The sequence below is a fragment of the Polypterus senegalus genome, chromosome 12 (genome assembly GCF_016835505.1).
Source record: "Polypterus senegalus isolate Bchr_013 chromosome 12, ASM1683550v1, whole genome shotgun sequence".
Lineage (NCBI taxonomy): Eukaryota > Metazoa > Chordata > Cladistia > Polypteriformes > Polypteridae > Polypterus > Polypterus senegalus.
The window spans coordinates 123,352,607-123,368,658 of NC_053165.1; the positions used below are offsets into that span (position 1 = coordinate 123,352,607).

General features: G+C 40.4%; 2 protein-coding genes across 3 annotated transcripts in view; one reads left to right on the forward strand and one right to left on the reverse strand.

Annotated features, from left to right (window-relative positions):
• The window catches only part of LOC120540515 (guanosine-3',5'-bis(diphosphate) 3'-pyrophosphohydrolase MESH1-like), a 73,479-nt gene extending 67,873 nt beyond the window's left edge, over positions 1-5,606 (reverse strand). The window contains exon 1 of the mRNA XM_039771357.1: positions 5,408-5,606. Coding sequence (XP_039627291.1) covers positions 5,408-5,606 — 199 coding nt within the window. The remainder of the gene's footprint in view (positions 1-5,407) is intronic.
• Positions 1-16,052, forward strand: part of vps33b (VPS33B late endosome and lysosome associated) — a 114,931-nt gene that overhangs the window by 6,611 nt on the left and 92,268 nt on the right. The window contains exon 1 of one of the 2 annotated variants that reach the window (XM_039773357.1): positions 4,704-4,756. The exons of the other annotated variant lie outside the window; for it this stretch is intronic. The gene's annotated coding sequence lies outside the window, so the exon portion shown is untranslated. Of the gene's footprint in view, positions 1-4,703; positions 4,757-16,052 lie in introns of those variants that run through there. 2 annotated transcript variants of the gene reach the window in all.

Sequence of the window (16,052 nt, forward strand, 5' to 3'; positions counted from 1 at the left end):
CTGAAGGGTATACAGAAAATCTGGCATCAGACAAATAGTTCCTATTATACCAGATACTTTTTCTGAATGATTATGAACGTTTTCTGTATACCTGCTTACATTTTCAAGATATATCAATACTAAAAGGCAACCCTAACAGAATTTTTCTCTAATGTTTGAGGGGTTGTCCTCCACCACCCATATTGGGGTGTGTGTGATTGTTTTATGGGAACATTAAGCTTTTCAGGGAGTGTATACCTCATACAAAATAAACATAACCATGTACCAAAATATATCTTTTTTTAATCACTGTATATACACAAAGAAAAATATTCATCTAAAAGACTGGTAGAATCAGTGGCTTATTTTACTGTAATACTGTAGCTAATATAAGATATTTTTTGACAGTTTTAAAAAGGTTAATATGGCACTTGTATTACATAGACTTTTGTACAGTATTGTACTCTCTACTGTTTAATACATCTCAGATAATTTAATGCACTTCAAAAACAATCTTCACTCAGTGCAAAAGTAAAACAAATGGTTACATTCATCCCAGTAGATATTCGTAATATTAAACCTGTCAAGGCAGTTTCAAACTTTTAAGTTATTTAGACTTGCTGACTGCATGTTCATAATATTTCTTTAATACATTTTAAAAAAGGAACATAGCAACCAAATGAAATATAACATCTTTAATATTATAAAGGAACTGTAACACAATTTTTTTAAAAAGTAATTCTTTTAAAAATATCAAAGTCTATTTCAAATATTTATAGGGATTTCCCTCAATTTAAAGGTTTTAAATATATTAAATTAAAGCGTCAATGGTCTCATATCAGGGTTTTAAAAATTTAAAAACAAATCATTCAACAATGTAAAAACAATGCATATATCTGTATCCAGCAGAGCACTTTCTCCTTTGTTGGAACAAGTTCTTTTTAATTTTGGGATGTTACATAATCCAAAACTATGTAAGAACAGCTGATTACCAGTGGCGTTACTGAGTGCAAGGGGAAAAAAGTAAAATGTAATATATAAATTTTTTAAAAAGAAAAACATTACATGTAAAAGCTTGATACATTGAGCAAATACTGGGGTGCTTTGGGTAAATTTCATTTTAAAAGCTATAACACAACAGGTAAGTAGCACTAACAGCAGCAATGTATTTGGATCATCTCTTGGTAGGAGATCCTTGTCAAAGGTGCTACGACCACTGTTGTATAGAAATTACATTTTCTATGCGACCCTGCAAATTTCTGCCTGACAACCTTGCACTTTTTGTGCCTGTGATTTTTGAGAAAAATTATTCCCGGGGAAAAGTGGGCTGCCCCTTCCTTAGCGGGCAGAAGGTCCCAAAAAAAATTTTCAAGTCCAACACTTAACATGAAAGGGGGTTTGGGACATCTTCTTAGATTAAACCCTCCATCTTCTTTTTTTTTTTAAAATTTTATTAATTTTTACGAATCCATACAAATCAATCAATTTTTTACAAAAGTAAAATTGGGGTTAAGACAAAACGATCCCCACCTAGCCCTCCATCTTCTTAAAAGAATTCATACAAAACAATCTTGAATTTTGCAGGGGTTTGGCCTGAACTCCCCCTTAAGGGGCAGTAAATAGTCAGGCAGCACAATTTACAAAGAGACTTTTGCCGATGAACCGATCACACTCACTTTGTTCTCCGACCCCTACGCCGCTGGGTATAGTCTCCACATTGTTTGCTCGGCACAGTTAAAAGTAGAAAGATGCAAAGCTGTTTTTTCCCCATCTCTTCTACTATCAAATTTCAGTGGAACCTCGGTTCATGAGCGTCCAGTTCCCCATTTCAACTTCGGTTCCCGACAAAAGATGCAAACTTTTGCCCGGTTCACAACCCCACACTTTGGTATCACGAACAAAGCCAGGTTCCCTTGCCTGCCTGCAAAGCTGAGCTGAAAGAGAAAAAGAGAGAGGCGGCACCGCGTGCCTGCTAGGGAGGTGGAGGAGGGGATTTTCTGCGTGTTTGCTGAACAAAGCCAGTTTCCCTTGCGTCCTCAGTTGGGGGAGAGAGAGAGAGAAAGGCTAGACCTGCCCTGCCTGGAAGGGGAGGAGGAGATTGCTAGCGTGTTTTCCTGCCTATCTGTAGGCTGTAGTGCAAGCGAAACATCCCCCTCCCCACAGGCAGCCTGAGGGAGAGAAAGAGCGAGCCATGCTTTTTCATTTTTAAACAAAAGCGCTCCTTGTTCATTTTTCAATAAGGCGTGCACTCTCTTTGTGCTCTACAGGGATTTGTGTGCTTTTGAGTTAACTATGGCTTCTAAGCAAGTGGAAGTGTCAGAAGAAAGTTTTGAAAAAAAATTGAAATCGATAAAGAAAAAAATTACAAAGGTGGAAAAAATGTTTACCAGTTTACTCATTTACCAATGGGGGAACCCTGTGCTTTCAAAACGGGATAATGTAAACAAAGCCAGACTGCCAGTAATGTGGAGGGTCACAAGAGCGTTCTTTTTTGGGAAAGGCTGCATGGGGCTTTCACTCCCACCAGCTAAACAGCTAAAAGCACCAGAAACCAAGAAATCCAAGGGGAAAACACCTGAAGGAAAACACTTCATCCAGAACTTTTTCATGCAAGGTTAGTTTTCTTGGTGGTTTTGTATTTAATTTTTCAAAGAAATTTTTAGTTCATATCCCATTTGTTGCAATGTTATTTTTCTCTTTTTTCAAATGTTAGAAACTTTTTCCTTGTGCTTAAAACTCATGAAAGGTTTACAGTGGAGTTTTCATAAGGGGGATTGGTGCGATTTACATTTCTCTTTTCAAATGTTAAACTTTTTTCCTTGTGCAAAACTCATTAAAATTTTTTTTTACATGGGAGGCTTCATCATGTGATTTTTGCAATTTACTTTTTGGTTGCTTGCGAGTTGGTTTTTTGAAGTTGGTTTGCGATGTTTTTTTTGCTGTCTTAAAAGTCATTTTAAAAAAATTGTTTACGGCGATCAGGCTTTAGGTTTAAGGAAAGGGGATCTCCTGCAATCTCACTTTTTTGTTTGCTTGTGAGGTTGGTTTTGTAAGAGCGGTTTTTTCTGCTGTGCTTAAAGTCATTTTAAAAAATCCTGTGACTTCGATGCTACAAGAGATTAGAGCGGGCAGCTGACAGGAAGGATTGGGGGCGGATAAGGTGTGTTGTGGGCGGGCTTTCGTACACAGAAGAAGAGGGAACGTGAGCCAAGCTCCTGTAGCTGATCAGGAGCCTGGGTGTTTTGTGTCATTGTTATTCAATGTTTTTACATTAGTTTACTATTACTGTAATTCTATGGTGTAATTAACTATATTTGGCTAATCTTTACATATTTTTATTTACATACAGTTTATGCGGTCTGACATTAATTGTATTTACAACAATCTAATGGGGAAACTGCTTGGTTCCCCGACCATTCGGTTTCGACAAAGTTCTGGGCAATTATATCGTGAACGAGTTCCATTAGCCAATTAAAAAAGTTATAATGTGGCAGGTTTCCGTGACGTCATGGGCCGAAAACCTCTTTGTCAAACGTGCCTGGTGGCCGGATTGGGGCGTTAACCTTCTTTGGGATAGATCGACATGTTTGTGTCTCAACTCTTTTCAATATAGTAAAATAACTCTCACAAATAATAATTCATAAAGGCGACATAAAAATGGCATCCACAATAGTGATGATTAGATCCTGTATTATAATATATGTTCTGTGGTCATATGTAATTTCCATTTGCGTGGTATCGTAATTTCCATTTCAAAGCGAAAATAATTTTATATATAAGATAATATTTAAAAGCGATACTCTCCTTAGTACAGGTGGTAAGAAATCACATGGGAAATAACACATTTCTTTAATGATGGTTTTAAGCTGCAAAAACAAAGGAAGCCATGAACAAAACAGTTTGGGAGTGAGAGCCCCCTGTATGGAGTTTTGCCATTTTAGTTGCTGCGTTGGAAGGTTTTTCCATTGGAGGGATATCTCCAAACCCGTCGTCCTTCAAAGGTGTCCATGCAATGTTCCAAGGTTTATACTCTTTCTCCATTGCAGGCAACCAGTTTGGTGAATAATACAAATTTTAAACAAGGCAAGAGAGGATCAATAAAATAGTGCCATTGCCCCTTGCATGTTGTATAACTTGTCTTATCTTAAAATGCTGCCTAGTAGATCTTTATGAGTGAACTCCTGTGTACTTTAAATTTGGCTTTGTGTTAGCTGTACATGTGGAAAAGAAAAGTAGATTTATAAAATATTTTTTGTGAACACAGTGACATAATTTAAAAATATAAACTTATTACAGTAACAAGGTATGAATAATATGCTCTGAATGGGAAGATGTACTCTTATAGCATCCTCATATTTGGAAATTATACCATGCGCAGTAGAAATACAACGAGGGATTAATTTGGTGTACGGTAACAAATATGTATAGCCGAAAGAAGAACAAATTAAGGGAAAATTCATAAATCCTTTCTAGGCCTTCTTATGTAGGTTTTGCCCTTTAAAAAGTGGGTGTCTCACAACTTGCCTATGAGTTCTTTCTACAAAGCCTGGATTTCTGTCCTAAAGGAATTGATTGATTGGCCCAGTACTCTCTATTTACTCCCCACAGCCTTCTTTGACACTTTTCTTTCTTTTGTTTTAGTAGCCCTGCTTATTTCCCTTCTGTGGCACCTAGCACTTAAACAAAATGCTTTCCCTATTGTCCCTGGCTACTTGCCCTTCTCCAAATCAAATCTTCAGTTTCAATTCTTGATTTTTCATCATCTTTTAGGACCTTGGTGATCTTTTCTTTTATATTGTATTTAAAGTCCTCTGGTCTCCTTTCTCACAACCAAACCCCTGACAGGTAATTCACTTCAAATTAAAACAATATATATTTTACAAGTGCTGCATTTTCTTAGTGACAGGGTTTGTAGTTTACTGCTGTTGATGGAGTAAAATGGATGAGATTAGGGGCTGAATCTGATGACTCAACTCAGTTCTGATGACCTGCATATATTACTGGCATGTAAATCCTCTCTCATGACGAAACATTCATGGCTGCTGTTAGTTGATGTCAGTTCAAATGTATGCACAAAACTGACAAATGACTATTTATATACCCAGTTTACTCTGTATATCCTGTGTCAAGTACAACTTTGGACAATTAAAGTAATAAGTAAGATCTCATACCAACTGTTCGTTCCCCAATTACTAGATTGGCAGTTAAATTTACATTCTCTCAATGGTCCTCATCAGTCAGTCTTATTTTACATTTCTTATTTGATCCTTTATCCAAGCAACTTTTTTCAATTTGACCCCTTTGGAATATAGGGCTAACGTTGTTTCACTTCCTGATTTTCTCTGGCAATCTTTTTTTTTTTCTTCCAAGACAGGTTGATGCTTTGGTTCTTCATTTAGAATCAGTCTGCTTTGGATCCCATCTTTACCTATGGGGTTTTGTTGAACAGTCTCAAAACCTGGATACCTCTTTCCACAGTGTGTGTCAACCCTTCTCATTTTCTTCTCTGATCTGAATTTGCATTTGCTCTTTGTTTGCCCATTTCCTTGGGTCAGTGTTTTACACTCTATCAAACTACTGATTGTGAGAATCTGTTGGAGGCATTTGTTGATATAGGACTGGATCATTTTGGAACTATTTCTGGTGACTTTCCATTTTTCTGACTCGTACATGAGAACAGAATTCACGTTTGACCCAAACCCTCGAAGCTTAGCCCTGGTGGAGAAAGCAGTGAATTTCTAGACTGGGTGGAGTGTAGCAAAGGCTTGTTGAGATTTCTTAATCCTAGCCTTGATGGCCTAGTCTGTCCCTCAAGACTGGGCTAATATTACTGCCTAGGTAGGTGAACTCATTTACATTCTCTACTGCCTCTCTGATTGTAATCGTTTTCCTGTCTGTTGTTAATCTGCAGTACTTTGGTTTTCTTTTGGCTGTCGTTAAACCAACACACATTGTGCAGTCCTCTCCCAGGAAGTTGATTTTTTTCCTTAAATATCTTGCAGGTGGTGTGACAGCAAACTCAAGATCTAATTTCTTTCTAGTTAGCCCCCACTTGATGCCTTTCCGAATTGGCATAGGCTGTATGTGTTACAGTTAAGCATCACCTGAAGAGTAGGGGACACTCTGATAGACTCTGATAGACAGATACTTTATTAATCCTAAGGGGAAATTCACATAATCCAGCAGCAGTATACTGATACAAAAACAATATTAAATTATAGAGTAATAAAAATGCATGTAAAAACAGACAATAACTTTAAATAATGTTAGCGTTTACTCCCCGGGTGGAATTGAAGAGTCACATAGTGTGGGGAGGAAGATCTCCTCAGTCTGTCAGTGGAGCAGGACGGTGACAAAGTCTGTCACTGAAGCTGCTCCTCTGCCTGGAGATGACACTGTTCAGTGGATGCAGTGGATTCTTCATGATTGACAGGAGTTTGCTTAGCCCGCCGTCGCTCTGCCACAGATGTTAAACTGTCCAGCTTTATTCCTACAATAGAGCCTGCCTTCCTAACAAGTTTGTCCAGGTGTGAGGCATCCTTCATCTTTATGCTGCCTCCCAGCACACCACGCATAGAAAGGGCACTCGCACAACCGTCTGGTAGAACATCTGCAGCATCTTATTGCAGATGTTGAAGGACGCCAACCTTCTAAGGAAGTATAGTCTGCTCTGACCTTTCTTACATAGAGCATCAGTATTGGCAGTCCTGTCCAATTTGTCATCCAGCTGCACTCCCAGATATTTATAGGTCTGCATCCTCTGCACACAGTCTCCTCTGATGATCACAGGGTCCATGAGGGGCCTGGGCCTCCTAAAATCCACTACCAGTTCCTTGGTCTTACTGGTGTTCAGGTGTAAGTGGTTTGTGTCACAGCATTTAACAAAGTCTTTGATTAAGCTTGCTATACTCCTCCTCCTGCCCACTCCTGATGCAGTCCACAATAGCAGTGTCATCAGCTTAACTTTGCACGTGGCAGGACTGAATCGTATTGGAAGTCTGATGTATATAGGCTAAACAGGACAGGAGAAAGTACAGTCCCTGCGGTGCTCCTGTGTTGCTGACCACAATGTCAGACCTGCAGTTCCCGAGACACATACTGAGGTCTATCTGTAAGATAGTCCATGATCCATGCCGCCATGTGTGAATCTACTCCCATCTCTGTCAGCTTGTCCCTAAGGAGCAGAGGTTGGATGGTGTTGAAGGCGCTAGAGAAGTCCAAAAACATAATTCTAACAGCACCACTGCCTCTGTCCAAGTGGGAGAGAGATCGGTGTAGCATATAGATGATGGCATCCTCCACTCCCACCTTCTCCTGGTATGCGAACTGCAGAGGATCAAGGGCGTGGCGGACCTGTGGCCTCAGGTGGTGAAGCAGCAGCCGCTCCATGGTCTTCATCACATGTGACATCAGAGAAACAGGCTGGAAGTCATTCAGCTCATTAGGACGTGATACCTTTGGGACTGGGGTGATACAAGATGTTTTCCAAAGACTCGGGACTCTCCCCTGTTCCAGGCTCAGGTTGAAGATGCGCTGTAGAGGACTCTCCAGTTCCAGGCCTTCAGCAATCGTGGCGATACTCCATCTGGACCCGCTGCTTTGCTGGCACGAAGTCTCCTCAGCTCTCTGCTCACCTGCGCTGCTGTAATTGTGGGTGGGGATGTCTCTCCTATGCTGGTGTCAGCAGAAGTATGGTTGGAGGATGCAGTACTCTGAGGTGAGAGTGGGTTAGGGTGGTCAAACCTGTTAAAGAAATTGTTCATTTGGTTTGCTCTCTCTCGATGGTGGCACCCCGCTTCGAGCTGCAGCCATTGATGATCTTCATCCCATCCCACACTTCCTTCATGCTGTTATTCTGCAACTTCTGCTCCAGCTTTCTCCTGTACTGCTCCTTCGCCGCCCTGAGCTGGACTCGGATTTCCTTCTGCATGTGCTTGAGCTCATGCTGATCACCACCTTTTAAAAGCTCTTTTCTTCTGGTTCAAAAGACCCTTGATGTAATCCACAGCTTTTTGTTAGCATAGCAGCGTACTGTTCTTACTGGAACTACAATGTCCATACAGAAGTTGAAGTAATCAGTTGTGCAGTCAACAGCCTCTTCAGTATTCTCACTATGTGACCCCTGCAGGATATCCCACTCAGTAGTTCCAAAGCAGTCCCTCAGAGCCTGCTCTTGCCTAAAGGGAACCACCTCCTGAATGATTGTGTGGTTGTAGGTAGCGCCTTCACTCTTGGTTTGTAGTGAGGCTGAAGCAGAACCAGGTTATGATCTGCTTTCCCAAGCGCAGGCAGCGGGGTGGTGCTGTATGCGTCTTTAACGTTTGCATATAGTAGGTCAATAGTCATAATTCCCCGGGTGTTACAGTCCACATACTGGGAGAAGGCAGGTAATGTTTTGTCCAGTGTCACTTGCTTAAAGTCTCCAGCGATTAGCATAAGCGCCTCAGGGTGCTGTTTTTCTGAGGTGTTTACAAGCGAGCAAGTGGATAACCTCCCAGAGGTAAACGCAACTACTAAGGAGGTACTGAGGGATTTGGAAATTGTAGAGGGATAAGTGCTGCTCAGATTAAATAAGTTGAAATCAAACAAATCACCTGGCCCAGATAATATTTATCCTCCTGTTCTTAAGGAGGCTAGTGAGTACATATATAAACCCTTGACACATATTTTTAGGAAGTCACTGTGCACTGGAGAGATTCCAAAGGACTGGAAAATGGCAAATATCATCCCATTATATAAAAAGGGTGACAGGGCAGATCCAAGAATTATAGGCCAGTAAGCTTAACAAGCATGACAGGAAAATTAATGGAAGGAATTATTAAGGGTAAGATTGAGCAACACATGGCAAGGACAGGAGTTATTCTGAACAGTCAGCATGGGTTCAGAAGAGGGAGGTCATGTTTTACTAACATGTTGGAATTCTATGAGGAGGCAACAAAAGGATATGATCAAAGTGGAGCTTATGATATTATTTATCTGGACTTTCAGAAAGCATTTGATAAGGTGCCACATGAGAGGTTGGGCATCAAGTTAAAAGAAGTGGGAGTTCAGGGTGATGTTTTTAGATGGGTGGAGAATTGGCTGAAACACAGGAAGCAGAGGGTGATGGTGCGAGGAACCTCATCAGAACTGGCCGATGTTATGAGTGGTGTTCCACAGGGGTCAATGCTAGGGCGCTGCTTTTCAATATATATAAATGATTTAGATAGGAATATAAGTAACAAGCTGGTTAAGTTTGCAGATGATACCAAGATAGGTGGATTAGCAGATAATTTGGAACTGCTATATCATTACAGAAGGACTTGATAGCATACAGGCTTAGGCAGATTTGTGGCCGATGAAATTTAATGTCAGTAAATGTAAAGTATTACACATAGGAAGTAAAAATATTACGCTTGAATACACAATGGGCGTCGGAAAATCGAGAGTACACCTTATGAGAAGGATTTAGGAGTCATAGTGGACTCTGCCTATCAACTTCCCAACAGTGTTCAGAAGCCATTAAGAAGGCTGACAGAATGTTAGGTTATATAGCACGATCTGTGGAGTACAAGTCCAAGGAGGTTATGCTCAACCCTTATAATGCACTGGTGAGGCCTCATCTTGAGTACTGTGTGCAGTTTTGGTCTCCAGGCTACAAAAAGGACATAGCAGCACTAGAAAAGGTCCAGAGAAGAGTGACTAGGCTGATTCCAGGTCTACAGGGGTTGAATTATGAGGAAAGATTAAAAGAGCTGAGCCTTTACAGTTTAAGCAAAAGAAGATTAAGAGGTGACATGATTGAAGTGTTTAAAATTATGAAGGGAATTAGTACAGTGGATCGAGACTTGTATTTTAAAATGAGCTCATCAAGAACATGGGGGGGACACAGTTGGAAACTTGTTAAGGGTAAATTTCGCACAAACATTAGGAAGTCCGAGAGGTCACAAAAGACCCCAGGACAACGTCTAAAGAACTGCAGGCCTCACTTGCCTCAATTAAGGTCAGTGTTCACGACTCCACCATAAGAAAGAGACTGGGCAAAAACGGCCTGCATGGCAGATTTCCAAGACGCAAAACCACTGATAAGCAAAAAGAACATTATGGCTCGCCTCAATTTTGCTAAGAAACATCTCAATGATTGCCAAGAGTTTTGGGAAAATACCTTGTGGACTGGATGAGACAAAAGTTGAACTTTTTGGAAGGTAAATGTCCCGTTACATCTGGTGTAAAAGGAACACAACATTTCAGAAAAAGAACATCATACCAACAGTAAAATATGGTGGTGGTAGTGTGATGGTCTGGGGTTGTTTTGCTGCTTCAGGACCTGGAAGGCTTGCTGTGATAGATGGAACCATGAATTCTACTGTCTACCAAAAAATCCTGAAGGAGAATGTCCGGCCATCTGTTCATCAACTCAAGCTGAAGCGATCTTGGTGCTGCAACAGGACAATGACCCAAAACACACCAGCAAATCCACCTCTGAATGGCTGAAGAAAAACAAAATGAAGACTTTGGAGTGGCCTAGTCAAAGTCCTGACCTGAATCCAATTGAGATGCTATGGCATGACCTTAAAAAGGCGGTTCATGCTAGAAAACCTCAAATAAAGCTGAATTACAACAATTCTGCAAAGATGAGTGGGCCAAAATTCCTCCAGAGCGCTGTAAAAGACTCATTGCAAGTTATCGCAAACGCTTGATTGCAGTTATTGCTGCTAAGGGTGGCCCAACCAGTTATTAGGTTCAGGGGGCAATTACTTTTTCACACAGGGCCATGTAGGTTTGGATTTTTTTTTCTCCCTAAATAATAAAAACCATCATTTAAAAACTGCATTTTGTGTTTACTTGTGTTATATTTGACTAATGGTTAAATGTGTTTGATGATCAGAAACATTTTGTGTGACAAACATGCAAAAAGAATAAGAAATCAGGAAGGGGCAAATAGTTTTCACACCACTGTATACATAGATATGACAACAACACTCATATCAATGACAAAACAATCACAAACCGGATTCCAAAAAAGTTGGGACACTATACAAATCGCGAATAAAAACTGAATGCAATGATGTGGAGGTGCCAACTTCTAATATTTTATTCAGAATAGAACATAAATCATGGAACAAAAGTTTAAACTGAGAAAATGTATCATTTTAAGGGAAAAATATGTTGATTCAGAATTTCATGGTGTCAACAAATCCCAAAAAGTTGGGACAAGGCCATTTTCACCACTGTGTGGCATCTCCCCTTCTTCTTACAACACTCAACAGATGTCTGGGGACCGAGGAGACCAGTTTCTCAAGTTTAGAAATAGGAATGCTCTCCCATTCTTGTCTAATACAGGCCTCTAACTGTTCAATCGCCTTGGGCCTTCTTTATCACACCTTCCTCTTTATGATGCCAAATGTTCTCTATAGGTGAAAGTTCTGGACTGCAGACTGGCCATTTCAGTACCTGGATCCTTCTCCTACGCAGCCATGATGTTGTGATTGATGCAGAATGTGGTCTGGCATTATCTTGTTGAAAATGCAGGGTCTTCCCTGAAAGAGATGACGCCTGATGGGAGCATATGTTGTTCTAGAACGGAATATATTTTTCTGCATTGATGGTGCCTTTCCAGACATGCAAGCTGCCCATGCCACACGCACTCATGCAACCCCATACCATCAGAGATGCAGGCTTCTGAACTGAGCGTGATAACAACTTGGGTTGTCCCTGTCCTCTTTGGACCTGATGACATGGCGCCCCAGATTTCCAACAAGAACTTTGAATCGTGACTTGTCTGACCACAGAACAGTCTTCCATTTTGCCACACTCCATTTTAAATGATCCCTGGCCCAGTGAAAACGCCTGAGCTTGTGGATCTTGCTTAGAAATGGCTTCTACTTTGCACTGTAGAGTTTCAGCTGGCAACGGTGGATGGCATGGTTTCTGGAAGTATTCCTGAGCCCATTCTGTGACTTACTTTACAGTAGCATTCCTGTTTGTGGTGCAGTGTCATTTAAGGGCCCGGAGATCACAGGCATCCAGTATGGTTTTGCGGCCTTGACCCTTACACACAGAGATTGTTCCAGATTCTCTGAATCTTCGGATGATGTTATGCACAGTTGATGATGATAGATGCAAAGTCTTTGCAATTTTTCGCTGGGTAACACCTTTCTGATATTGCTCCACTATCTTTCTGCAACATTGTGGGAATTGGTAATCCTCTACTCCATCTTGGCTTCTGAGAGACACTGCCACTCTGAGAAGCTCTTTTAAACCCAATCATGTTGCCAATTGACCTAATTAGTGTTAATTGGTCTTCCAGCTCTTCATTATGCTTAAATTTACTTTTTCCAGCCTCTTATTGCTACTTGTCCCAACTTTTTTGGGATTTGTTGACACTGTGAAATTTTGAATCAACATATTTTTCCTTTAAAATGATACATTTACTGGATTAAACGCTTGATCTGTCATCTACGTTCTATTATAAATAAAATATTGACATTTGCCATCTCCACATCATTGCATTCAGTTTTTATTCACAATTTGTTTAGTGTCCCAACTTTTTTGGAATCCGGTTTGTACATTAGCAATCATGTTACGCTATTTTTAAAATTTTTACTTTTCTTTTTCATTACTTTAACACACTACTTCTCCACTGCAAAGCGCGGGTATTTTGCTAGTATACTAATAAAAGGCAAAGCCCTCACTGACTGACTGACTGACTCACTCATCACTAATTCTCCAACTTCCCGTGTAGGTAGAAGGCTGAAATTTGGCGGGCTCATTCCTTACAGCTTACTTACAAAATTTAGGCAGGTTTCATTTTGAATTTCTACGTGTAACGGTCATAACTGGAACCTACTTACGTACATATATATGGCCATAGCCTGCAGCTCAGTCACCGTGTGAGGCGGAGTTGTGTCTCTCATCGTCACGCCTCCCAAGTAATTGAGTGCCTGCCCATATAAGGTCAGCCCATCAGCAGCAATCCAATAGATACACTGCTGCTAAATATTCATGGGTTAAGGACTGTGCTTATGCAAACGGTTGAGATGGTCAGGGATAGAATAGTGTTTGGCACAAACTCAGCCAATTTGCAAGAGAAACTTTTAAGTGCCGGGTCTTAGCTAACATTAAATAAAGCTGTGGACATCACAAGATCGCACGACATAGCACAAGCATAGCTGAGAACCTTCGATGCATGTATTCCGAGTGGCACACGTGAACTGACTGTGAACGCAGTACGCAGAGAACAAGCAAGAGCTCCAATGAGCGCTGAACTAAAAATGTATTACATAATTGAGAAGGCAGCAAAAGAATATGAAGCGAGTGACACATACAAGCATTTTCATAAGTGCAGCTACTATGAAAACAAAGCACGGTGTAAACCTTAAGTTTAAATTAAGTTCATAGACATGCTGCTGCTGGCGTTTGTCATGTCTACGACGAATACGATATTTGCGAGATACAAGTTTAATGAGAAGATGCATTGCCGGGCCTGATCTAACATTAAATAAAGCCGTGGACATCGCAAGATCACATGAGACTGCACAAAGCACAGCTGAGAGCCTTCGATGCATGTACTCCGAAATGCGGCTCACGTGAACTGACTTTGCAGGACTGGGAAAGGTAAACTTGTGCGTGCAGTGTGTGATATCTCAGATAAAGAGGAAGACAAGCTGCTTATTGATGCAGTAGGAAACGAACAACCCTGTGACGCTGAACAAGCCTTTGTACACATATCAATAGGAAAGCAAGGTGTAAAGCTTAAGTTTAAATTACGCTCATAGACACGCTGCCGCTTAAATATTCTGAGAGGGAAATCCACAACTTAATACCGAATGCCTGTTAAACATCTTAGATTCACGAAAATCGATTTGGGTAGTGATCACTTCGATGAATGAAACCTGTTATCTTTACAACAGTTGACAAACACGGGAATATAACTTGAATACAACATATCCTCCAAATACAAACCTGTTTCAAAGAAATAATTATAATCAAATCCTTGATGACAGCAACACTCATAACAGTGGCAAAACAATTATATTGACAATCATGTTACGTTATTTTTAAAATGTTTCCTTTTCTTTTTCATAACTTCTTTAACACACTACTTCTCCGCTGCGAAGCGCGGGAATTTTGCTAGTGTGTGCATATATACAGGTATATATATATATATATATATATATATATATATATATATATATATATATATATATATATATATATATATAAAATAGCATCGGCCCTAGCACTGACCCCTGTGGAGTACCACTCTTAACATGAGCCAATTCTGATACGGTTCCTTGCACCATCACCCTCTGCTTCCTGTGTCTGCCAATTCAGACACCCAGCTAAAAATCATCACCCTGAACTTCTTTTAGTTTGATGCCCAACCTCTCATGTGGCATCTTATGAAATGCTTTCTGAAAGTCAAGATAAATAATATAATATGCTCCACTTTGATCATATCCTTTTGTTGCTTTCTTATAGAAATTCAGCATGTTAGTAAGTCATGACCTCCATCTTCTGAACCCATGCTGACTGTCTAGAAAAACTCCTGTACTTGTGATATGCTGCTCAATCTTATCCTTAATAATTGCTTCCATTAATTTTCTTGTGATCCATGTTAAGCGTACTGGCCTGTAGTTGCTTGGATCTGCCAAGTCACCCTTTTTATATAATGGGGATAGTATTGCCATTTTCCAGTCCTGCACAGTGACTTCCTAAAAATATGTGTCAAGGGTTTATATACAGGTATGTACTTGCTAGCCTCCTTAAGATCTTGAGGGTAAATATTATCTGGTCCTGGGGATTTGTTTGATTTCACTGTATTTAATCTGAGCAGTTCTTCTTCCTCTACAATTTCCAAATCCTTCAGTACCTCCTTAGAAAATGTGGGTTTAGGGTGTCCAATATTTCACTGTCTATCTTTTAATCCCCCTTTACTATTTCTGATGCATTTCACCTGCTCCTTGACTGGTCTTTTACTACTATAAAAGTGAAAGAATCTCTTAGGGTCATCTTTTACCTTATGTGCTGTATTCCTCTTTAACTGTCTTCTAGCCTCCCTAATATTTTTCTTAATGGTTGATCTCATGTTGTCATATGCCCTACGATTCTATTGTATTTGGCACCGTCATGGATGACAACCTGTCTGGCGTGCTCTCTGCTTTACTGCTTTTTAGTATTTTTTAAGCTGATTTTCTTCTTTTTCTTTCTTCCTTTTTTTTCTTTATTGACTTTGGATATTTATTTTGGTTAATGTATAGTACTTGTGTAGATACAGTAATTAGTATTTACTAGACTAGACAATTTTCAACACCAACTACTCTCGATGACTGTGACGCCTAAGCTGCTCCATTGTTTACAGACGGAACAGCTGCTGCAGCTCCGACAGCACAACCAACTGGCGCCCAGCATGTCATCCCTGCGGAGATCAAGAGGAACTACCATGGCTGCCGAGCAGGGAGAACACCATGGCTGAAGAAGAAAAGATTTCGTCCTGCACTTCCTGCAATAGTGATGGGGAATGTTAGATCTCTTGTGAATAAGATGGACGAGTTGCCGGCGCTAACAAGGTCGGGAAAAAAAAATTCTGGGAGTGCAATATTATGTGTTTTACGGAGACATGGCTGAATGAAAACATCCCAGACTCTGTAGTGTATTATAATGGGTTTCAGTGTGTAAGAGCGGACAGAGACACCGGCATGAGTGAAAAAGAAGAGGGAGGAGGACTCACTCTTTATGTAAACAACCGCTGGTGTTCTCCCCAGTCATGTTAAGATGAGAATGGCTGTGTGTACTAAACACATTGAAATGTTAGCAGTCGGTCTCCAACCATATTATCTGCCCACAGAATTTTCCATTATCATCATTGTTTATATTGCCCCCGACACTAATGCGCCGCAGGCTTATGATATCATCAGCTCTGCGACCACGGACCTCCTGACTCGCAGTCCGAATGCGTTTATGGCCATCACGGGAGATTTCAATCAAACAAACTTCTCCACTGTTTTACCAACATTCAAGCAATATGTCGATTGCAAAACCAGACAATAAAATACTGGACCTATTCTGTGCCAATGCTACAGAGGCATACA